The sequence below is a fragment of the Bos indicus x Bos taurus genome, chromosome 29 (genome assembly GCF_003369695.1).
Source record: "Bos indicus x Bos taurus breed Angus x Brahman F1 hybrid chromosome 29, Bos_hybrid_MaternalHap_v2.0, whole genome shotgun sequence".
Lineage (NCBI taxonomy): Eukaryota > Metazoa > Chordata > Mammalia > Artiodactyla > Bovidae > Bos > Bos indicus x Bos taurus.
Window position 1 is genome coordinate 6,430,289 of NC_040104.1, and position 24,370 is coordinate 6,454,658.

Consider the following 24,370-nt stretch of genomic DNA (forward strand, 5'->3'; position numbering starts at 1 on the left):
TTTTTGAGCAGCTCTAGAGGTGACAGTTTTTCTAGTTGATTAGCGGGAGTGGGGGGCTCCCCCTTGATCCACAGATGCTGTGAACCATGTAGGGAAGAGATGCAGAGGCCCCTATACATAAGCCTCATGTTGACAGAGAGGAGTTCTCTTGGGCACCTAAGGGAGGTGGCCCAGTGCACCGCTGCCTCCTGCCGCTCACCTCCAGCTCTTCCACCCATCAGGTTTGAGACCCTGGAGCCTGAAATGAACGCACTTGCTGCACGAATTACTGCCGTGAATGACATCGCAGAACAGTTGCTGAAGGCCAACCCGCCAGGGAAGGACAGCATTGTCAACACCCAGAAGCAGCTCAACCACAGGTGGGGTGAGAAAGCACGCAGCAGACAGGATGGCAGCCGGAAGGGAGTCGGTAGGGATGAGATGGAGGCTAAAGACAGGCTAAAGACGAGGAGAGAAAGCCATCTGGAATATGTCCAGGGGAAGGGGGCTGGTGATGAAAGAGATGGAAATGGGTTAAAGGTTGCCTGGGGCTTCCCTGGCAGCTCAGTGGTAAAGAATTCACCTGCCAATGCAGGAGATGCAGGTTCGATCCCTGGGTCAGGAAGATCCCCTGGAGAAGGAAATGGCAACCCACTCTGGTATTCTTGCCTGGGAAGTCCCATGGGCTGGGGAGCCTGGCAGGCTATACAGTCCATAGCGTCACAAAGAGCCAGACATGACAGCGATTAAACAGCAACACCAAAAAAAGGTCGTTTGAAGAGGCTTGGGCCTGGACTGGGGGCAGACAAGGAGTTGAGGGCAGACGAGTGGGGAGCAGCCTCTGCAAACAGCAGGTGGTAGCTTAAATCAAGGGAGAGAGAAGCAGGAAGAGGCTGCAGAATATACCTGGAAAGGGCAGGGAAGCTGAGCAACTCCAGACACCCCCTCGGCCCTCAGGTGGCAGCAGTTTCGGTCTCTGGCGGACGGCAAGAAGGCAGCCCTGACGTCAGCCCTGAGCATCCAGAACTACCACCTAGAGTGCACGGAGACACAGGCTTGGATGAGAGAAAAGACCAAGGTCATCGAGTCCACCCAGGGCCTGGGTAATGACCTGGCTGGCGTGCTGGCGCTGCAGCGCAAGCTGGCTGGCACTGAGCGGGACCTGGAGGCCATCGCCGCGCGGGTGGGCGAACTGACCCGAGAGGCAAATGCCCTGGCTGCTGGCCACCCTGCCCAAGCCCCTGCCATCAACGCCCGGCTTGGAGAGGTGCAGGCCGGCTGGGAGGACCTCAGGGCCACCATGCGGCGGCGAGAGGAGTCGCTGGGCGAGGCGCGGCGGCTGCAGGACTTCCTGCGCAGCTTGGATGACTTCCAGGCCTGGCTTGGCCGCACGCAGACCTCCGTGGCCTCTGAAGAAGGACCTGCCACCCTGCCTGAAGCCGAGGCCCTCCTAGCCCAACACGCAGCCCTGCGGGGAGAGGTGGAACGGGCCCGGAGCGAGTACAGCCAGCTGCGGGCTGTGGGTGAGGAGGTGACCCGGGACCAGGCTGATCCCCAGTGCCTCTTCCTGCGGCAGCGACTGGAAGCACTGGGAACTGGCTGGGAGGAGCTGGGCCGCATGTGGGAGAGCCGGCAAGGCCGCCTGGCCCAGGCCCATGGTTTCCAGGGCTTCTTGCGGGATGCTCGCCAGGCCGAAGGCGTACTCAGCAGTCAGGTAAGAGTCCGGGGGGCAGCGTCCGAACCAGGAAGAAGTGGGTCAGGGGAATGTGAGGGACTGATGGATGGGGAGAGAAATGGCAGCAGGTGGAATAGCTGAGCAAACAGGATGAGCAGGGGGAACACAGCCAAAAGGGTGAGGGACTTCCCTGGCAGCTCAGTGGTTAAGACTCTGCACTTTTGCTGCAAGGGGCACAGGTTTGATCTTTGGTCAGGAAAGTTCCACATGCCATGAGGCGTGGCCCCCACCAAAAAAAAAAGGAATGAAAAAAAAAAGAGAGATGTAAATGTAACTTGACCAAACTGACATAAGAAGAAATAGAAAACCTAGCTTGTCATAACTATTAAGGAAATGTAAACAGCAGCTATAAATAAGATGGGGCAGGATTTGGAGCATTGAAGGCACTCCAGCCCAGCTCCCTTTTAACCTGAGATTTCCACATAGTCAGTACCATCCCTCTGTCTCTGAGCCAGAGTCTCCTGTCCCACCCTGGGCAGCGTCCATGTCTCAGATGGCCACCCTTCGAAGATTCCTTCTGGGAAGCTGGGCAGTGAGCTCAGTGTCTCCCCTCCCACAGGAATATGTCTTGTCTCACACGGAGATGCCAGGGACCCTCCAGGCAGCCGATGCCACCATTAAAAAACTGGAAGACTTCATGAGCACCATGGAGGCAAACGGTGAGCGGATCCGTGGTCTTCTGGAAGCCGGACGCCAGCTGGTGTCAGAAGGCAACGTCCATGCAGAGAAGATCCAGGAGAAGGCAGACTCGGTGGAGAGGAGGTACCGTGAGGACGGTGGGCAGGTGGGGGGCCCTAAAGGGAACCAGGTGAAAACGGGATGAACACAGCACTCAGATCCACAGACGGGGGTCAGGAGCTGACCAAACCTAGAGAAGGAGGAACCAAGTGGTTGCAGAGCTTCTGGGTGGAGAAGTTCTGCCTCCCTGACACTGGGGTGAAATGAAGCCCCTAAGGTAGCCAGACACTGGACCTCAGGATTCCTGGGTTGTCACGTGGTTCTCCTGGAAGGTATTGTCCCCATAGGAGGAGGACCAAAAGCATCTAGGTTAGATAGAACAGGGGTTCCCAACCTCCAGGATCTGATGCCTGATGATCTGAGGTGCAGCAATGCAATAATAATAGAAATAAAGTGCAGAGTAAATGTAACGTGTTTAAATGATTCCCAAACCATCCCCCGCACCCACCCTGGCCCATGGAAAAAAATTGTCTTTCACAAAAACAATCCCTGGTGCCAAAAAAGGTTGGGGACTGCTGAATTAGAGGGTCGTAACCCTTTCAGAGCAAGTTCAAGGGCTCCACAAAGGCCTGTCATTACAGACACAAGAAGAATCAAGAAGCAGTGCAGCAGCTTTTGGGCCGTCTTCGGGACAACCGAGAGCAGCAGCACTTCTTACAAGACTGTCACGAGGTGAAGCTCCCTGCCCCCGCATCACCTCTGACACTGCCTGGCCACCCCTTTCCCACAGCACTCTCACTCTCTGAGCCTAGAATAAGGCCCCTGCAGTGTCAGCTGAGCAAGTGAACCCCTGCCTGGCTTCTCCCTGCGTCCCCCAGCTCCCCCGATGCACCCTTGCCCCTTCTAGCCTCACGCTACCCTCCCTCTGAAATGCTCTCTGCCCTCCTCCATCCCCGCTCGCCACCCTGTCCAGCTGAAGCTCTGGATTGATGAGAAGATGCTGACGGCGCAGGACGTGTCCTATGATGAGGCCCGCAACCTGCACACCAAGTGGCAGAAGCACCAGGCGTTCATGGCCGAGCTGGCCGCCAACAAAGACTGGCTGGACAAGGTGGACAAGGTGAGCGAGGGGACGGCAGCAGCAAGAAGGGAGCATCCGGGGCCTCTTGCCGTCAGCATCCCAGCCTCTGTGCAGGGGAGGGTCCCGGCTTCAGGATCAGGCTTAGAGATCATGGAGCCCTAGAAGCCAAACCTCCAAGGTCTAGAGGACAAATGTCTTAGGCCTATGGGCCAGTGACTCCAAAACTTTGAAAAAGGACAAATCAGCAGGGAGCCAGCCTGCAGCTTGGGCTTCCCAGGTGGCACTAGTAGTAAAGAATTGCCTGCCAATGCAAGAGACGTGAGAGACACAGGTTCCATCCCTGGGTCAGGAAGATCCCCTGGAGGAGGGCACAGCAACCCCCTCCAGTAGTCTTGCCTGGAGAATCCCATGGACAATGGATGGCCTGTGGTCCATAGGATCACAACGAGTCAGACACTACTATGCAACTTAGCACACATGCGGCCTGCAGCTTTGGGTCAGCATGATATCTATTCTTGGTCCAGAAGAGGATGATACTCTTCAACAGGGTCAGCAAACTTCTGTAAAAGGGGCAGGAAGTAAATATTTTAGGTTGTATGGGCCACACAGTTTCTGCTGCAACTACTTGACTCTGCCAGTGTCACAAAGCAGCCAAAGAGAATACATAGATGAATGAGCGCGGCTGAGTTCCAATAAAACTTTATTTATAAAGACAAGTGGTGGGCCAGATTTGGCCCTTGGGCCGCAGTTTGTCAACGGTGCTTTAGAGTCTTGCTTTCCTGGCACTTGGTCTCCATACCCAGCTCTTCTTCAAGAGCTGAGCACAGGTAAAACTTAATTTCCACTCAGTGAGTATTCCTGGACAACATCCTGTGTGCTCAGCGCTCTGCTAGGTACTGCAAGGTACATAAAAAGACTCTTTCCTTCCCTCAAGGGCGTGACGGTTGGGAAGAGGAGGAGACCAGTGTGGATCTGGTTTCTTCATTTGTTCGGCAAATATTTACTCGGTGCTAGGCCTGGTGCAAGGCCTGGTGTTCGCGCTGAATGGGGAACAAAGGTGATTCCACTGCGTGCTCCACCCTCAAGGGATGACGCTGGAGCCAGGATCTGAGACATGCACATAAACGGCCAAATTCAGCCCAAAGCAGAACATGAGGAATGTAATCAGAGAGAGCCCAATAAGCTAAGGAGAGAGGAGATGTGGGGATCCTGGAAGCAGGAGCCTGCAGGGAAGTTCATGAAGGATGGGTAGAATTTGTACAGGCAGAGATGTTGGGGGAAAGATGTTTCTTGGTAGAGAAACGGGAAACCAGGGGTGTGGACATGGGGCACCTGTATGGGGGCAAGGATGCAAGTCCTTTTGGCAGGAGCACAGGATGTGTGAAGGGGCTATGGGGGTGAAAGTGGGCTGGGACATGAAAAACCCGGATCACCACATAAGGACTGCACAAGAGGGTGTGTGAAGTTACCCAGCTGAGCTTGGCTCTGGCGCTCTTCGTCCTGGCAGCATATGGAAAACGGCCTGAAGGCAGTGTCTCGGTTCTGTTTACCTAGTAGCAAGGCTTCCATCGCAAGCCGCTTCCATGGGAGGTGATCCAGGGGAGCCAGTAGGGGGTGGGGAGACGAGGTGGAGAAGGGAAGGCGGTCAGCGAAGGGTCCACTACCATGCCGGTGACCCAGGGGGCACCTGGCGCTCAGTTGTCATGGGACACCTGGGAGACCATGTGGAACAGACATAGTTATCCCCGCCAAAGCAAGCACGCCCAGTATTCATCCACTAATTTCCTGTCACTGGTTGAGGGCCGCTTCAGGGGGCAGTAACTCCTTGGCACATCCAGGCCACCTGGCATGCAGACCACACCATGCTGGCCTCACCGTCCCAGAAACCAGAGTCCCCACGCAGAAAGGATGGGAGTGGGGAAACCAGGCGAGACTCGCTCGGTGAAGAGGGATGAGCTGAGAAACGTGAAATGATGGCCAGTGACGTGTGACCGTGTGCAGTGTGCCCCTGGGTACCACAAGCACCACGAGACACCAGAACTCACAATAAGGAGAGAGTGCAATGGCCTCTGAACCAAGATAAGTTCTGACCTTGAAGAAGCCTGGAGGGTTTACTCAGCAGCGAGGGCAGAGAAGTTCAGGAAGCTTGGAGAACACCCGAGCACTTGGTGTGGTTGCCTTCACTTCAGGTCTCTGCTGTCCTTTGGATCTCGTTCTGCTACTGGCCCGTGAAGTCCAGTGGCATCTAATTCTGACACTGACCCCTTCCTTGTCGCACACCCAGGAAGGGCGGGAGCTGACTCTGGAAAAGCCTGAGCTGAAAGCTCTGGTGTGGGAGAAGCTGGAGGACCTGCACCGGCGCTGGGACGAGCTGGAGACCACCACCCAGGCCAAAGCCCGCAGCCTCTTTGATGCCAACCGAGCTGAGCTGTTTGCCCAGAGCTGCTCCGCCCTGGAGAGCTGGCTGGAGAGCTTGCAGGCCCAGCTGCACTCGGACGACTACGGCAAGGACCTCACCAGCGTCAACATCCTGCTCAAGAAGCAGCAGGTACGCCGCGGGCCTTTGGTGGGGCTGGTGAGCGGGAAATGAGGAGATGGGAGTCAGCAGCTCTGAGACTCACGAGGCCGTGCCCAGGCCTCACAGACGTCTTAACTGGCATCTCTCAAAGCAATTTCCATGGGTCACCAGTGTTGGAATCTCTAGGAATGTGTGTCAGTCAGAGTAAAGTTGGGAGATGGACAGCACATTCTAACTTGAACAAGGAAATTTTAGGGGAAAGAACTCTTAATTAATAAAAGGCGGTTACCTCCCAATGGGGTAAAAAGTACTCCAAAGCAAGGATCAGAAAAAAACTTTTCTGTAAATGGCCAAATGATATTGGGTTAGCCAAAAAGTTCATCCCGCTTTCTCTAAGATGTTGTGGAAAAATCCAAACAAATCCAGTATTTTGAGTTTTAAGGGTCATATAGTCTCTGTCGGATAAGATGGTTAGATGGCATCACCGACTCAGTGGACATGAACTTGAGCAAACCCCGGAGATGGTGAAGGACAGGGAAGCCTGGCGTGCTGCAGTCCATGGGGTTGCAAAGAGTCAGACATGACTTAGTGATTTAACAACAGCAACAGTCTCTGTTGTAACTGTTCAACTCTGTCCTTGTAGGGTAAAAGCAGCCACAGGTGATGTGTAAGAAAGAATAGTGTGGTGTGTGCCAATAAAACTTTATTTACAAAAACAGGCAAGGGACAGGGTTTGCTGACCCCTGCTCTAATGAATACAGGAATAGCAAATGTAGGGAAGAGTTAGGTCCCTAGGACTGGGGAGGGGGTCCCCAGGAAGGACTGAGATGCCCTCTCCCTACCCCAAGGCTGAGTTTCAGACCTTGTTAGAGAAGGCACAGGCCTGCTGGATGGCATAGAAATTTGCTGGGGTATCACAAACCAGAGAGGTCTGAAGCTGGCAGGCCAAGGCTGGACGGCATGGCACTGGGATGCCAGCAAAACTTGGTGTAGGGTAAGAGCCACCACGTCTCCTATAGGAGCTAGAAGAAAAACAGGCTGGAACCATAAATAGAAGCCCATGCCTCGCCTTTTCATAGTGGTGTCCCTCCAGCGCCCTCTGTGGACAAGTCCTAGTATTGCACCAGCGGACCAAGGAAATGTCTTTACAGGGTCAGGTTTCAAGACTCAAAATGGGCAAAGGTGTACTTGAAACTGAGATGGATTGGAGAAGACCAAGAGACCATAAGTTGATTACTGGCACAGATAGCACACCCCCTGGATTCTTAGATATATTGAAGTTTGAGATCCATTGATGTAGGCGAGGAAGAGATACTCTCCCTGGGTTGAGCTGTATGGATAAGAATTCATGATCAGCTTGATATAGACTAGTGTCTCTGCTGACTTTGAAGGTGGAAGCACGGTGCTAACATCTGCTTCCTCTTCCGGTTGGCAGATGCTGGAAAGGGAGATGGCTGTTCGAGAGAAGGAGGTGGAGGCGATCCAGGCGCAGGCAAAAGCGCTGGCCCAGGAAGACCAGGGTGCGGGGGAGGTGGAGAGGACCTCGAGGGCAGTGGAGGAGAAGTTCAGGGCCTTGTGCCAGCCCATGGAGGAGCGCTGCCGGCGCCTGCAGGCCTCCCGCGAGCAGCACCAGTTCCACCGGGACGTGGAGGATGAGATCGTGAGTCTCTGGGACCTGGGACAGGGTTAGAGTCTGCATCGGGGTAAATGGCCCCCGGCCTTTGGCTTTCTGTCTCCTTCCTGGGTGCTGGGGGTGGATGCCAGCAGGGCTCTGTTGTCTCTTCCCTTGGGCATTGGAAGTCAACCCTCTGGCAACACCCAGGGATACCCTCTAGGCCCCTTGCCCCCAGAACCAGAGCCCTGGAAAACGTTCCACCGGGAACCCCTTCCCAGCCAACCCCTGGCTCTTACTTTGCCCTCCGGACCTCCACGGACCCCTCCTCTTTCTCATCCAGTTGTGGGTGACGGAGCGGCTACCCATGGCTAGCTCCATGGAACACGGCAAGGACCTGCCCAGTGTCCAGCTCCTCATGAAGAAGAACCAGGTGAGGCAGAGCTTAAAGGCAAAAGAAGGGGTCCCAAGAGCCTCCCCAGACTTGAATGTTTGTTTGTTTGGCTGCCCTGGGGTCTTAGTTGCAGCACGAGGGATCTTTTAACTCTTAGTTGCAGTATGTAGGATGTAGTTCCCTGACCAGGGATTGAACCCAGGCGCCCTGCATTAGGAGCACTGAGGCTTAGCCACTGGACCACCAGGGAAGTCCGAAAAGTTTGTTTTCTTGAGACCTGGAGTTTCCCTGGCTGCCCCTGATGCTGGGCATAATCCGAGACTTCAGTGGGTCTCCTTTCCTCGCCTCAGGAGGGTGGGTTCCCCTAGTAGTAGATCCTGAGGATTGAAGGGGCACCTTCGTCACATCCTTGGGCCAGAAAAGAGGGGAAGTGAAGAGGACTCAGGGAGGATGAGAAGCAGAAGTGTGAAGGGGGGCTTGTGTGGAGTAAGTGTAGGGTGAGGGGGTTCCCTCAGCAAGCCTTTCAGCGTCTCCTCTGTTGCTGTGGACAGACCCTGCAGAAGGAGATCCAGGGCCACGAGCCCCGGATTGCGGACCTGACGGAGCGGCAGCGCACTCTGGGCGTGGCAGCAGCAGGCCCCGAGCTGGCGGAGCTCCAGGAAATGTGGAAGCGCCTGGGCCACGAGCTGGAGCTGCGAGGAAAGCGACTGGAGGAGGCCCTGCGGGCTCAACAGTTCTACCGCGATGCTGCAGAGGCTGAGGCCTGGATGGGCGAGCAGGAGTTACACATGATGGGCCAGGAGAAGGCCAAGGTGAGAGCCAGGACAGAGCTCAGGCTGAGTCTTCCCCCGACCCCCCACCCCGACCCTTACCCCCTGCTGCCCCTGTCCCCTTCCTCAGGACGAGCTGAGCGCCCAGGCGGAGGTGAAGAAGCATCAGGTATTGGAACAAGCCCTGGCCGACTATGCCCAGACCATCCACCAGCTGGCAGCCAGCAGCCAAGACATGATTGACCACGAGCATCCAGAGAAGTGAGTCCAGCAGGCAGCAAGGGGGCCAGTCCCGGGGGCTGCAGCGGGGAGGGGTGGGGAGTAGGGGGAGGGGGAGGGGCAGCCAGGTTCAGGAAGGCCAGGAGACTGCAGAGCCCTCTGACCTGTGTGTGTACAGAACCATCTAGAAAGCTGGGGAACCGGGACGGGGCAAGTCGTTGGGGGGCCAAGAGGGCCAGGACTCCGCGGCCTAGGCCGGGGGTCAGAGCGGTGTGTCCTCTCCACGCCCCGCAGCACCCGGCTGTCGATCCGCCAAGCCCAGGTGGACAAGCTGTACGCCGGCCTGAAGGAGCTGGCGGGCGAGCGGCGGGAGCGTCTGCAGGAGCACCTCCGGCTGTGCCAGCTGCGCCGGGAGCTGGACGACCTGGAGCAGTGGATCCAGGAGCGTGAGGTGGTGGCCGCCTCTCACGAGCTGGGCCAGGACTACGAGCACGTGACCGTGAGTGCGGGGAGGACGGCGGCCACACGTGGGCTTCCGGGGTGAGGGCTAGCACCTCATCCTGGGTGGAGCCCCAAGGGGCAGGGGTGCAAGACCAGGGGCTGCAGATGCTGTTCGTTGAATTTCGAGGTGTTTTGTTGAAAGAATTGTGCAGAGAGGAGGAGGCAGGACTGCACATAGACGTGGGCAAGAGAAGAGTGACCAGTCACTCTTTTCCAACAGAACTCAGCAGTATAGGGGGCATGAGGTTCCCCTCCGTGGTTTGGGGGTGGGGGTTTGGACCCTCACTGGTGCAGAAATATAGACCGTACTTAGGGTACCCTTGTCGGAAGACTAAAGGTTCTGAGCACCCCTTTACTGGGGGCTGGAGGCTGGGGGTGTGTCAAAGACAGGGTCAGTGGGAACCAGTTGCTTTTGCTCACCAACTTGGCCCTGCTGAAGTGGCCCAGGGCAAGAAATGGGTTCTCAGTGTGAAAGGACTTGCCCCCCGCCGCCCCCGAGGTAGGTACCACACTCTCCAGCCTCACAGCACTGTCCGGGCAATGGCTTCCTCCACCAGATGCTCCGGGACAAATTCCGCGAGTTCTCGCGGGACACGAGCACCATCGGCCAGGAGCGCGTGGATGGTGCCAATGCACTGGCCAACGGGCTCATCGCTGGGGGCCACGCCGCCCGGGCCACGGTGGCCGAGTGGAAGGACAGCCTCAACGAGGCCTGGGCTGACCTGCTGGAGCTGCTGGACACGCGGGGCCAGGTGCTGGCGGCTGCACACGAGCTGCAGCGCTTCCTGCACGGGGCGCGCCAAGCACTGGCGCGCGTGCAGCACAAGCAGCAGCAGCTTCCCGATGGGACCGGCCGGGACCTCAACGCCGCCGAGGCCCTGCAGCGCCGACACTGTGCCTTCGAGCACGACATCCAGGCCCTCAGCGCCCAGGTCTGACCCAAGCGTGGGTGGGGGCGACGGTGTCTGAGGACACTCAGTGGGGAATGCAGCGGGGGGACTGGAGGGTGGGCATGCCCTGCAGGGCCACATAAGCATGCGCTTAGAGTGCTTCCAGGGAACCATCTCTGGCCAGGGGACATCTAGCCACTGTGTCCACACCCAGAATGACAAGGCTCTTTGAGGGCCCGTGACATTTTCTTAAGTTTATTTTTATTTTGGGCTGCACTGGGTCTTGGTTGCTGCGTGCGGGCTTTCTCTAGTTGTGGCAAATGGGGGCTGCTCTTCGTTGCAGAGCACGGCATGTGGGGCCTTCCCAGACCAGGGGTGGAACCCAGGTGGATTCTTAACCACCAGGGAAGTCCGGCCCCATGACATTTTCAAGTGGTTCCAGGAGCTAGAAGATTCTTCCCTTTGTACTAAAATCCATCTGTTGCTCCCACTCAGACATTAGCCCTACGAAAAATAAGCATAGTTCCTTCTTCCAGCCATTTAAACCCAGGAGGGCCCCCCCCACCCTAGTCCCTTCTTCAGGCTGAAAATCTCCTTCTAGCAATCTCTGAGGTCCTCCACGTGCTGGACAGGCTTCTGAAAGCTCAGCCAGCTAGTGGCCCTTTTAAAGCATTGACCCCCAGGCTAAGCCCAGGCCCCCCAGTAGGGCTCCACAGGGCAGCGTGTGACAGGGCTGACTCTGAGTGCCAGCCCCCATCTTTCCCAGTGGCCCCCTCACCCTCATCCCACTTCTCCCGCTGCTTCCCCGGCTGGTGAACTGGGCAGGAGGTGAAGAGCAGGGGCCAGGACCGAGGGAGGCTGCAGCCCCTCGGATCTCCTGGCTCCCTTAACTTTGCCCTGGGCCCCTGCAGGTCCAGCAGGTGCAGGACGACGGCCACCGGCTCCAGAAGGCCTACGCCGGCGACAAGGCCGAGGAGATCGGCCGCCACATGCAGGCCGTGGCCGAGGCCTGGGCGCAGCTTCAGGGGAGCTCTGCTGCCCGCCGCCAGCTGCTGCTGGACACCACGGACAAGTTCCGCTTCTTCAAGGCCGTCCGGGAGCTGATGCTGTGGATGGACGGGGTGAACCTGCAGATGGACGCCCAGGAGCGGCCCCGGTGAGACCCACAGTGCCTGGTGGCCTCCAAGGGCTACAGGTTCGTGGCTGGGAGAGGGTGGTGGGCAGCGGGTGATTCGGTTTCTGTGCCCCCAGGGACGTGTCTTCCGCAGACCTGGTCATCAAGAACCACCAAGGCATCAAGGCCGAGATTGAGGCCAGGGCCGACCGCTTCTCCTCCTGTGTCGATATGGGGCAGGGGCTGCTGGCCAGGAGCCACTACGCGGCAGAGGAGGTGGGTGAGGCCAGGGCAGAGCCGGTCACCCTCACCGGGGAGGCCTGAATGCTGAGTTCTCCTCGGAGTCTTCCTGCTTCTTCTCATTCTTTCTGTGCTGAAACCTTTCACCGTCCCCTCAGGGTTGTTCAGGGATTTCCCCATTTGATTTTTCTGTCTGCCTCTTGAAATAAAAAAACTACCAGTGAGGACTTACTATACGGCACGTGGAATTCTGGTCGACGTTGTGTGGTGGCCTGGATGGGAGCGGGGTTGGGGGAGAATGGATACCCGTTTATATATGGCTGAGTCCCGTCGTTGTTCACCTGAAGCTGTCACAACACCGTTCATCAGCTATACCCCAATACAAAATAAATAGTTTTAAAAAAAAGATATCATTAGTAAGACCCCCCAGAAAGGCCCTGCTGAGTGCTAATTCGCATCTCTGCCTCCCCAGATCTCAGAGAAGCTGTCTCAGCTTCAGGCACGGCGCCAAGAGACAGCTGACAAGTGGCAGGAGAAGATGGACTGGCTGCAGCTTGGTGAGCCGCTGTAGAAAAACCACCAGGGGCTCCGGGCCCGGGGGGCACACCGGGGGCCTTGTACCCTGTAGTTTCCAGAGTAGGTGAGACCAGGAATCCTGGGTGTGGAACCCAAGACCTCTGCCCTGGGCTGCCTGGCTCTGCGCTGAGCTCCTGCTCTGGGGCGGTGTCCTTCTTGGTGTCCCTGTTCCCAAAGTGGCCATAGTGCCCTGCCGTTGCCCACTCTGACTTGCCACCTCTCTGCAACCCGCCCCCCCTGCAGTTTTGGAGGTGCTGGTGTTCGGGAGAGACGCAGGTGTGGCGGAGGCTTGGCTGTGTAGTCAGGAACCGCTGGTGCGAAGCGCTGAGCTGGGCTGCACCGTCGATGAAGTCGAGAGCCTCATCAAGCGGCACGAGGCCTTCCAGAAGTCCGCGGTGGCCTGGGAGGAGCGGTTCAGCGCGCTGGAGAAGCTCACGGCGGTGAGGGCAACCAGGACCCCAGGAACACCAGCCCCCTCCCTCTGCCCCAGGCCCCGCACACTCTCCTGCATGAGGAGGACATTTCTCTTCCCATTGCTCCAGGCTCTCCTAGATGTGAGCCAAAGGTGCCCTGTGGTCACCTCACCTCTGGGAGCCATCATTTTCCCTGGGTGGCGCTAAGAGACAGCATCTCCCCCATGGCTCCTCATCCCCACCTTCTTCTGGTTTTCTCTTCTCATCCTTCCTGTTTCGTCAGACCAGAGCTGAGACACTTCAGCTTTCCCCAGCACCCTGGACCTTCTATGTTCTGACCTCAGAATTTCTTGGCAGCTGGAGGAACAGGAGAAGGAGCGGAAAAGAAAGAGGGAGGAAGAGGAACGGAGGAAGCTGCCCCCTCCTCCAGAACCCCCGGCCAGTCCTCCCGAAGGGCACCTGGTGGACAGCCACACGGCCCCTGCCACTGCCCGGGACGGGTGAGAGCTGGGACACCCTGGGGAGGAAAAGGAGGCTGAGCCAGAGCCACCCCACCACTTAGCGTTCTCTGTCGCCCCTGCCGTTCCAGAGTGCACCCCCGCCTGCCGGCCAGTGTGAACGGCGTCTGCACAGATGCAGAGGGCCCCCAGGTGAGTCCTCCCATCCGAGCACCCTGTCAGAATCTTAGCCCCTCCCCCTCTTGCATCTGCTTAACAGCATCTTGTCCTTGCAGCCCCTGATGGAACAGCAGAGACTTGAGCAGGGCGGCCTCCCAGAAGGGCCTGTGAGTTACTCCTGGGGGTGTGGGTGTTGATAACTAGGAGATAAGGGACGCAAAGGGGTGTGAGCCGGGCGGTGGGGACACTGGGGTCAGGAGAGGGCAGAGGCTCACAGGAAACATGGGGGTGGGAAGACCCGCTCCTGGACTTCAAGCTTCACACGCTTCAAGCCAGATGTCCCCCGTCTCACCTTCTGTGACACAGGCACCATCTTCACAGGGCTCCGGTGCTGGGGACGAGGCCGACGGGCCACGGGGAGAGAGGCAGGCCCGGACACAGGGCCCGACCCCTCCGATAATGCCCCAGAGCAGGTCATCCGAGTCCGCCCGGGTCGCCACCTTGCCCACTCGAGGCCCGGAGCTCTCCGCCCAGGAACAGATGGAGGGGTTGCTGTGCCGCAAACAGGAGATGGAGGCCTTTGGCAAGAAGGCCGCCAACAGGTATTGGGTCTGGCCACACCACGCAGAGGCCCTTTCGGCTCCTGGTTCTAGACAGGCTTGCCCAGAACCTCTTCCTAGACTGGGGGAAGGGGTAGGACTCAGGAGCAGTGTGGGGCCTCGGTGGGGGCAGGAGGGCCGGGAAACTATAAACAAGATGGGCTAAGGTGGCGCTAGTGGTAAAGAACCCGCCTGCCAGTGCAGGAGACGTAAGAGAGGCGGGTTCGATCCCTGGGTCAGGAAGATCCCCTGGAGGAAGGCATGGCAACCCACTCCAGTATTCTTGCCTGGAGAATCCCCTTGGACAGAGGAGCCTGGTGGGCTACAGTCCATAGGGTTGCAAAGAGTCACACACGACTGAAGCAACTTAGCAATGACAGCAGTGGCCCTGGGAGTCCTGGGACCACCAGGCTGTGCCCAGGGTGGCTGGCCCCTCAAAGGCCGGCCAGGCACCTGCGTTTCCTCCTCACCTGCACCACGTTCCCCACCCCCCACCCCCAGGTCGTGGCAGAATGTGTACTGTGTCCTGCGGCGCGGGAGCCTTGGCTTTTACAAGGATGCGAAGGCAGCCAGTGCAGGAGTGCCGTACCATGGAGAAGTGCCTGTCAGCCTGGCCAGGGCCCAGGGCAGCGTGGCCTTTGATTATCGAAAGCGCAAGCATGTCTTCAAGCTGGGGTAGGAATGGACAGGAGGGAGGCTCCCAGTGATACAGCCGCGAGGGCACTGGGCCAGGCATTTGGGAATAGCAACATCGACGAGGGAGAGGCGGGGGCTCTGGTTGTGCTCACACGCAGGGTAGCGGGAGCACCACAGCGCAAGCCTGTCAAGCTGAGCAATATACAGCAGGGGAGAGTTGTCAGCAGGATGTGGGCACTGCCCTGTCTCCGAGGCCCCCGCGGGCCTGCCCCTGCCTGCCAGCCACCGGGGGCAGAAGTGAGCGTGCCCTCGTCCTCGGCAGCCAATCAGGAAGGAGCTGCTTTGGCCCCACCCCCAGTCCTGAGACTCGGAAGAAGGTGCAGAAAGGGTCTAGACGAGTTGGCTCTGAGCATCTGAGGCTGTTCTCCCGTCTGGTCTCTGGAGGATAAGGCCGTCTTGCCAGCCCTGAGCTGGCCGGTCAGAGTCTCAGCTCTGCCCTGAGTTTTCTCTCTTTCCCAACAGCTTACAAGATGGGAAGGAATATCTGTTCCAGGCCAAGGATGAGGTGAGCTGTCCCCTTCCCTCCGTGCTGCCTTGGAGCCCTTCAGATGTACTCTTTATTTCCTCACCTCTCTCTCGTTTTGCTTGTCTGAAGTGTCTCCTTCTTTGATGTCAGACAACCCACATTGTGCCAACTGGATGTTTGTGAAGGCTGCACCAAAACATGTTCCCTCCCTTAAAGGGGTCTTTTTCTCCAGAGAGATGGGGCAGGCATCTCTGCCTCCTCTCTTACCCTTCCCCACTGAGTGCGAGCCACAGCCGCCAGTAGCACAGCCTCCAAGTTGACCAGGTGTCTTTCCGCGCCCCTTGCAGGCAGAGATGAGCTCGTGGCTGAGGGTGGTGAATGCAGCCATTGCCACCGCGTCCTCCGCCTCCGGAGAGCCTGAAGAGCCAGCGGTGCCCAGTGCCACGCGGGGCATGACCCGGGCCATGACCATGCCCCCGGTGTCACCGGCCGGGGCTGAGGGACCTGTCGTGCTTCGCAGCAAGGATGGCAGAGAACGAGAGCGAGAAAAGCGCTTCAGCTTCTTCAAGAAGAACAAGTAGTTGGGGGCGAGACTCCCAGGCCAACTGCCTCCCTCTGTCCAGGAAACTGCCAGGGACCGTGGACAAGGATCACCCTCTTGTCAGGACAACTGCCTGCTGCTAGGGTCTGTTGCCAAGGTCAACCCATCACCAGGAACTGTCTCTGGGGACAAGTCAGTGTTCCCAAAGGCAACCCTTCTTTTCTGCTATTTAATTCTAGACTGGTGGTGGGGCGCAGGCAACCCCCAATTCCACTCCTCCCCCTCCCCTCTTTCCCCAGCCTTACGCCTCTGTCCCCACCACGGGCGCAGGCAGCGCCACACCCTCTACGAGGCCATGTGGGGAATGGCTCCCCTGCCCAGGGTCCTTCTCCCACCACAGCTAGGGCATGCCATCCAGTCCTCGCCCCTGGGGACCAGCCAGGAACCTCTCAGAGCGGAAGCAGGACCTGGGGGCTAGATTGCCAGATGACGGGTCAGAAACTCCAAAGCTGCCCCTTCCCATCCTCCCTCGTCCTCTGACTCAAGCAGCCCCTCCATCTCCGGCAACTCTCGACAGCTTCCAAGTGTGAGTTGTTTGGGGCCAACCACAGCCTTGAGTCTGGCCAAGGAGGTGATTAAACAGCTCAGCTTCTCTTACTGCCTCTGGGTGTCTTTGATTTCCTGACCACAGACCTCTCTAGCCGTGCCCAAGTCCTTCCCTCTGGCCCGGATCTCCTGTGTGTCAGGTGTCCACCAGCATCCAAGCCCACCAAGAACCATATTAGTCTGTGAGCCTCCCTACCATGGTCTCATTTCCCCATGGTAATGGCAGCCACTTTGCTGGGTTGACCAGTGTCAAGCCTCTTTTTAGACCAGAGAAGTTCTCCATGACGTTAACAAGCAGTATCCATGTTAGAAGGCAGTGCAGGACCGCTGCTGTGGTGCACAACTTTCTTCACTCATGATCCTCCCAACTGTTTTCAAAAATGGAAGGCGGCGGACTTCCCTAGTGGGTCAGTAGCGAAGGTGCCATGCTCCCGATGCATGGGGCCTGGGTTTGGTCCCTGGTCAGGGAACTAGATCCCATATGCTGCAACAAAGATTGAATATCCCATGTGTCACAAGTAAGACCTAGCACAGCCAAATAAGTAAATATTAAAAAAAAAATGGAAGGCAGTAGAGCCCTGTCACACCTAGTATCAGCCACGGCTCCGCCTGACGGTGGAAAGTGGATACAGGCAGTGATTACTGGCCCCGCCTTCTGTCTCGATGGAGAGGACCCCAATAAGGGGTCAAGGGAGTTCAGGTTCTCAATCCACTGACCAATAGAATGGTGTCACCCTGGGAAGCCATGAGGCACGTCCTAAGTGCAAAACAAACACACAGGAAAGTGTATTCTAGATCCAGTGAGGTATTAAAGTCGATGACTTTCCCCGTGGTCTCTGGCTCGGCCACTGAAGGTTTTAGGGCAATAGTATTTGCCTTGGTGGCCTCCTATAGGAAAAGCTTTGCTCTTTCATTGTTTCCCATCTATACACAAACAACCATTTTCGGGGCTCCGAGATCTTTCCAGGAAAGCAAGCCCCATCATTAGCATAGTAGGCCACGGGCCCTAGCTGAGCAGACCCTCCCATCAGCCATGATAAAGACAGGGTCAGGTGTGTGCAGGCCCAGAAAGTTCCCAAACATGAGCTGTAGTAGATTAGACAGCTCACAGAATAATTACCACTTTCTCTCAAGAAGAGCAGACTCAGTACTTAAAAGCAGACATGTGATAACATAACTGGAACACTCTGTCGTGAGACATCAGCACTACACGGATACCTTCTTTTGTTCTCCAGGTATAACTGAGATCTCCACTGTAGGAAGAGAAAGTCACACATTGTGGGGTGCTCGGGGACGCTGGGTGGATGCACTCCTTGGTGGCAAGCCTAGGCATTGGGAGAGAAAGCAATAATTGGAGATTTTAGAAGGGAAAAAACGTGTATTAGGGTGAGAAAACAGTGGAGAAATTAGCGTTTTAACTCGTAAACAGGGCAGCCAAATGAAGTAGTCCTGCAGAATGCAGTCAGACACAGTGAGTGGAGATGTAATAAAAATATGGTTTGAGCATTTACATACACACAGTAGCTGAAGCTGCCTGAGTCCACGAATCGTTAAGGACAGGACGTAGAAGAGGATAAGCATAAAGTCAGGAAGTTAAGTCTTGTAAGGGAGACACCTTCGAAAACGAGTGGACGAAAGTTCCAGGAAGGATGAGAGAATGGAATGGAGCAGTGGTGGATATGAAGCAGATTAGAGCACAAAAATACAATAATGCAGGCTTCACGAATCAATGGGGAAATAGGGACAGACAAAAATGGATTAATTATTTAGAGGAAAATGTTTGCATTCTTACCTAACCCCACTTCCAAGGGCAAACTCGAGATATGTGCTGACCAGTGTGGCAGGCACGAGTCACGTGCAGCCACTGAGCGTGTGAAATCTGGCTAGTCCCACTGAGGTGTGCTCTAAGTGTAGAATGCTTTCTGGATTTTGAAGACTGAAAAGGAAAAAAGAATTTAAAACATCTCAATAATTTGTATTTGATGATACGTTGCAATATTTTAGCTATATTGGATCTCAAAAATATTAAAGTCAATTTCAACTATTTCCTTTTGTTTCTTAAATGTGTTTACTAGAAAATTTTGTATATGTTTCTCACATTATATTTCTATTTGGATAGCACTGCTCTAAATGGACTACATACAGACCTGAATGTGAAAGGTAAAAACATTAATGTTAATAGAAGAAAATGTAGGAGAATATACTTATGACCCAAGGGGACAGAAAAGGCCATTCTGTACAAAACTTCAAAAGCACACACTTTAAGGCAAAAATTGATTGTCAATCACATAAACAAATTAAGGATTTCTGTTCAATGAAGGACTCCATGGACAAAATTAATAATTAGATAGGATGAGAGAAGATACTTGAAACTGACCTCTGGTGACCTCAGCCTGCAGCAGCTTGGAGTGGGGCTTGGGTTCCCAGCCAGAGACTGAGGCTGGATCGCAGCGGTGAGAACACCAAATCCTAGCCACTAGACCAATGGTCAGTGACAAGGGCCCTGGCCCTTCAGCTTTGCAGAAAAGAATTCCCACAAAGACAGAAAGTAATGAAAAAGGTAACGTGTTTCTATTAGGAGGAAAAGGGTACAATACATGGCAGAAAGCGAAGAACTAAAGAGCCTCTTGATGAAAGTGAAAGAGGAGAGTGAAAAAGTTGGCTTAAAACTCAATATTCAAATAACGAAGATCATGGTATCCAGTCCCATCACTTCATGGCAAATAGATGAGGAAACAATGGAAAGTGATAGACTTTATTTTCTTGGGCTCCAAAATCACTGCAGATGATGACTTCAGCCATAAAATTAAAAGACGCTTGCTCCTTGGAAGAAAAGCTATGACCAACCTAGACAGCATATTAAAAAGCAGAGACATTACTTTGCCAACAAAGGTCTGTCTAGTCAAAGCTATGGTTTGTCCAGTAGTCATGTATGGATGTGAGAGTTGGACTATAAAGAAAGCTGAGCGCCAAAGAATTGATGCTTTTGAACTGTGGTGTTGGAGAAGACTCTTGAGAGTCCCTTGGACTGCAAGGAGATCCAACCAGTCCATCCTAAAGGAAATAAGTTCTGAATATTCATTGGAAGGACTGATGCTGAAGCTGAAGCTGCAATACCTTGGCCACCTGGTGTGAAGAACTGACTCATTGGAAAAGACCCTGATGCTGGGAAAGATTGAAGGTGGGAGGAGAGGGGACAACAGAGGGTGAGATGGTTGGATGGCATCACCGACTCAATGGACATGAGTTTGAGTAAGCTCCATAACTCAGTAACCCTAACTTGAGTAAGTTGGTGACGGACAGGGAAGCCTGGTGTGCTGCAGTCCATGGAGTCGCAAAGAATCGGACACAGTTGAGCGCCTGAACTGACTGACAACGGACACACAAGTGGACTCAGAGACCATGTTGCTGAGTCGCATCCTTGTGGCAGTTTGAATTACTTTTATGGGACATTTCCTTCAGATTTCCTTTGGCCAGTCATTCTGATTTGCCTGGTTCACAGTCCATATTTTGTGCATCTCAGGATTCTCCCATGGATTCTACCGCAAAGGCCTGTGGGTAGAGCATCCCTTGACATCACTCCCCTTTGACCTCCAAGGAGCCTTTCTGCGTGTGTGTGGTCATAGAGGTCTCCTGTCTTTGAAAATGAGAAACATGTGTTCTGCGCAGGGCCCAGCCTTCTCCCTTAATTGTCCTGCTAGTCTTGTCTTGGAGTTTCAGTCCACAGGGAATGAATCCCCTATCACTTTACTACGGAGAGATCCATCTACCTCCTGCCTCAAAACCAGTAATATCTAGAGTAATATCTAGAATATCTAGAATAGACAAGAAAATCCTGCAAATCAGCAACAAAAAAGAGACTGTAACCTGACAAGAAACATGGGGAAAAGATATAAACAGGAAAGTTACAGAAGAGTAAACCTCCCAAACTCAAGAGAAACAAGAGATGTTTAGGATCATTAGTAATGAGAGAAATGCAAATTAAAGCAACAATGATACAGCATTTTATACCTGGCAAAAATTAGAAAACTGGATCATGTCCAACACTGGCAGAGACACTGAGATGCAGGATCCCTCGGGTGGGAGGTAGACTGGTTTCCAGAGGACAACCTGACACTACTTAGTCAAGTTAGTTCTGAGACAGTCCTGGGATCCCGGACCTTTTGCTGCAGTGCTACAGTGCTTGTGCCTGGACACAACTCTCCTCAGATGACACTAAAAATAACTGCATGCAGGCACAATTTGGGCAAATTCTGGGCCAAAAAGATACAAAGAGACCAAAAAACCCAACTGCCACTTTTGAGGTGCCTGAAGCAAAAAGCAAAAGCAGGATACTGCGCATGCTCCCTGCACTCAACACCACGTACTGCTAAGTCGCTTCAGTCGTGTCTGACTCTGTGTGACCCTATAGAAGGCAGCCCACCAGGCTCTGCCATCCCTGGGATTCTCCACGCAAGAACACTGGAGTGGGTTGCCATTTCCTTCTCCAATGCATGAAAGTGAAAAGTGAAAGTGAAGTCGCTCATTCATGTCCAACTCCCAACGACCCCATGGACTGCAGCCCACCAGGCTCCTCCATCCATGGGATTTTCCAGGCAAGAGTACTGGAGTGGGGCGCCATTGCACCACCTAAGGAGGGGACAAAACACCTAAGCCATCCCTCCAACCCAACCCCTGGACACACCCCTACCCTCACCCCATATAAAGAACAAGCTTGCGCCTCCCTGGGGAGCAAGCCAGCAAGGGGACCTGTTTGTTCTCACTTCCCCCTGCTGCAACAGGGGTCCCAGTAAAGTCTTGCCTGAATTTCTTGTCTGACCTCTGATCAATTTCTATTAATCGGAGAAAGCCAAGAACCCTGGTTGGTAACAGTTTAATGTATACCCTATGACTCAGCAACCCAGAAATTCCATCCCAGTCCTAACTCCCCTCAAATTTTCACACCAATCTATTAGGGTACACATAATTAACATAAGGATGTCAACTGCAAGCTTATTTATAACAAGAATAAGGATTTAGAGGCAACGTGAGTGTCCTATGCTGGGAGATAGACAGATAAAATATGGTAGCTGCACACTGTGGAGTATTGCTCAGTAGTTAGATACCACACAATAATACAGGGCTTCCCTGGTGGCTCAGTGGTAAACAATCTGCCTGCCAATGAAGGAGACATGGGTTTGATCCCTCGGTTAGGAAGATCCCCTTGGAGAAGGAAGTGGTAACCTGCTCCAGTATTCTTGCCTGGAAAATCCCATGTACAGAGGAGCTTGGCAGGCTACAGTCCATGGGGTCGCTAAGAGTCAGACATGACTGAGTGACTTCACTTTCACTTTTCACTTTCATGCATTGGAGAAGGAAATGGCAACCCACTCCAGTGTTCTTGCCTGGAGAATCCCAGAGACAGAGGAGCCTGGTGGGCTTCCATCTATGGGGTTGTGCAGAGTCGGACACGACTGACACGACTTAGCAGCAGCAGTAGCAGCAGCTGCATAGATTTACCCAAATAAAATTTACCCAAATGAACAAGGGTGGACTTTGTTTAGATCCATATTAGGAGAAACCAGATGTAAAAACAGATACTTGGGACAATCCAGTAGAAATTTAAATATAAGGATCAGATGATATTAGCGTAAAAAATTAGAGCTGATTTTTTAGAGGCAGTTAGTGAAAAACTTATAGGTGACTATATGACTGGAATTTGCCTTAAAAAAAACTCTAGCTCACCTGCCCCCAACACACACACACACAAAGCAAAGGGGCTGCATGAAATCAGATGAGCAAATGTTGATAATTGTCAAAGCTGAGTAAGGGGCCCAGGAGATTTCATAATATTCTCTATTTGTGCCTTTTTGAAAATGTCCACAATGAAACATTGTTTGTAATGGAAAAAGCAAATGTGCATTAAAAAGACGTGTCTTACAGAAAACAAACTTATAGTTACCAAAGAGGAAGGTAGGGGAGGGAAAATTAGGAGTTTGGGAATGGCAGATGCAAACTGCTATATATAAAGTAGACAAACAACAAGGTTCTAAGGGATAGCACAGGTGACTATATTCAATATCTTGTAGGGACCTTCCTGATGGTCCAGTGATTGAGATTCCGAGCTTCCAATGAGGGGGCCTGGGTTCCATTCCTGGCCAGGGAACGAGATCCTACATGCTGCAACTAAATGTTTCCATGCCCCACTAAAAAGATCCTTCATGCCACAACTAAGACAAATAAACAAAGAGCTTGTAATAACCTGAGGTGGAAAAGAATATGAAAATGAGTAAATGTATACGTACAACTGAATCACTTTGCTGTATACCAGAAACTAACACATGGTAAATATACTTTAATTTTTTAAAAAATATGTATCTTGCAAGAACACAAAATAATACATTCTGAATTCATTTAACGCTTGCCTATGAGGCTTCAATCCTTGAGTTGGGAAGATCCCCTGGAGAAGGGAACGGCTACCCACTTCAGTATTCTGGCCTGGAGAATTCCATGGACTGTATAGTCCATGGGGTTGCAAACAGTCGGACATGACTGAGCGGCTTTCACTTTCAAAAAATGAGGGAAAGGGAAGGGGAGGTAAAAGGGAATAGATAAGAATAGGGAAATACATGGGGGAGAAGATGGAATGGTATGGTCAGAGCTATGAGGAGAAACAGTATAAAATATAAAAACACAGGAGGAAAGGATGGTGAACGAACGAAAAATTTTAGAGGGGTGCAAACTGTTAAAAGGATATAGTTTTGGTAACCTCAGAAAACTTGCTCAATTGGAGAGGAAGACAGAACCCAAAACACAGGCATAAAGGTGGGCAACAGCCGGTTCACACTGTTTGCAAAAATCCATCCTGAAACACTAGGAAGAAATCCAAGCTAGAAATCATTCATAGCAAAGATAAGTAAAAACTATTTCAGAAATGGGCAAAGGGGTCCCTCGCTGGTGTTTTAAAAGTCTGACTATAGAGAGAAACTGGAAATGATCAAGAGAAGAAGGGAAGATCAGATCAGATCAGATCAGTCGCTCAGTCGTGTCCAACTCTTCTCGACCCCATGAATCGTAGCATGCCAGGCCTCCCTGTCCATCACCAACCCCCAGAGTTCACTCAGACTCACGTCCATCGAGTCAGTGATGCCATCCAGCCATCTCATCCTCTGTCGTCCCCTTCTCCTCCTGCCCCCAATCCCTCCCAGCATCAGAGTCTTTTCCAATGAGTCAACTCTTCACATGAGGTGGCCAAAGTACTGGAGTTTCAGCTTTAGCATCATTCCTTCCAAAGAAATCCCAGGGCTGATCTCCTTCAGAATGGACTGGTTGGATCTCCTTGCAGTCCAAGGGACTCTCAAGAGTCTTCTCCAACACCACAGTTCAAAAGCATCAATTCTTAGGCGCTCAGCCTTCTTCACAGTCCAACTCTCACATCCATACATGACCACAGGAAAAACCATAGCCTTGACTAGACGGATCTTTGTTGGCAAAGTAATGTCTCTGCTTTTGAATATGCCATCTAGGTTGGTCATAACTTTCCTTCCAAGGAGTAAGCGTCTTTTCATTTCATGGCTGCAGTCACCATCTGCAGTGATTTTGGAGCCTAGAAAAATAAAGTCTGACACTGTTTCCACTGTTTCCCCATCTATTTCCCATGAAGTGATGGGACCAGATGCCATGATCTTCGTTTTCTGAATGTTGAGCTTTAAGCCAACTTTTTCACTCTCCACTTTCACCTTCATCAACAGGCTTTTTAGTTCCTCTTCACTTTCTGCCATAAGGGTGGTGTCATCTGCATATCTGAGGTTATTGATATTTCTCCCGGCAATCTTGATTCCAGCTTGTGTTTCTTCCAGTCCAGCGTTTCTCATGATGTACTCTGCATATAAGTTAAATAAACAGGGTGACAATATACAGCCTTGACGTACTCCCTTTCCTATTTGGAACCAGTCTGTTGTTCCATGTCCAGTTCTAACTGTTGCTTCCTGACCTGCATACACATTTCTCAAGAGGCAGATCAGGTGGTCTGGTATTCCCATCTCTTTCAGAATTTCCCACAGTTTATTGTGATCCACACAGTCAAAGGCTTTGGCATAGTCAATAAAGCAGAAATAGATGTTTTTCTGGAACTCTCTTGCTTTTT

The 24,370-nt window shown here is 53.4% G+C and overlaps 1 protein-coding gene across 8 annotated transcripts in view; it reads left to right on the forward strand.

Annotated features, from left to right (window-relative positions):
- Window positions 1-16,301, forward strand: part of SPTBN2 (spectrin beta, non-erythrocytic 2) — a 41,513-nt gene extending 25,212 nt beyond the window's left edge. For 6 of the 8 annotated variants that reach the window (XM_027531540.1, XM_027531542.1, XM_027531541.1 and 3 more), the window contains 23 exons: window positions 222-359; window positions 937-1,693; window positions 2,274-2,476; window positions 3,034-3,124; window positions 3,366-3,512; window positions 5,758-6,021; window positions 7,427-7,651; window positions 7,947-8,036; window positions 8,549-8,809; window positions 8,898-9,028; window positions 9,281-9,485; window positions 10,045-10,419; window positions 11,289-11,533; window positions 11,629-11,767; window positions 12,204-12,288; window positions 12,551-12,747; window positions 13,078-13,220; window positions 13,310-13,370; window positions 13,454-13,504; window positions 13,704-13,939; window positions 14,438-14,611; window positions 15,095-15,137; window positions 15,446-16,301. In XM_027531540.1, coding sequence (XP_027387341.1) covers window positions 222-359; window positions 937-1,693; window positions 2,274-2,476; window positions 3,034-3,124; window positions 3,366-3,512; window positions 5,758-6,021; window positions 7,427-7,651; window positions 7,947-8,036; window positions 8,549-8,809; window positions 8,898-9,028; window positions 9,281-9,485; window positions 10,045-10,419; window positions 11,289-11,533; window positions 11,629-11,767; window positions 12,204-12,288; window positions 12,551-12,747; window positions 13,078-13,220; window positions 13,310-13,370; window positions 13,454-13,504; window positions 13,704-13,939; window positions 14,438-14,611; window positions 15,095-15,137; window positions 15,446-15,679 — 4,495 coding nt within the window. In that variant the 3' untranslated portion in view covers window positions 15,680-16,301. The remainder of the gene's footprint in view (window positions 1-221; window positions 360-936; window positions 1,694-2,273; window positions 2,477-3,033; window positions 3,125-3,365; window positions 3,513-5,757; window positions 6,022-7,426; window positions 7,652-7,946; window positions 8,037-8,548; window positions 8,810-8,897; window positions 9,029-9,280; window positions 9,486-10,044; window positions 10,420-11,288; window positions 11,534-11,628; window positions 11,768-12,203; window positions 12,289-12,550; window positions 12,748-13,077; window positions 13,221-13,309; window positions 13,371-13,453; window positions 13,505-13,703; window positions 13,940-14,437; window positions 14,612-15,094; window positions 15,138-15,445) is intronic. The other 2 variants (XM_027531543.1, XM_027531536.1) reach the window with 2 other exon arrangements.
- Window positions 16,302-24,370: the final 8,069 nt, after the last annotated feature.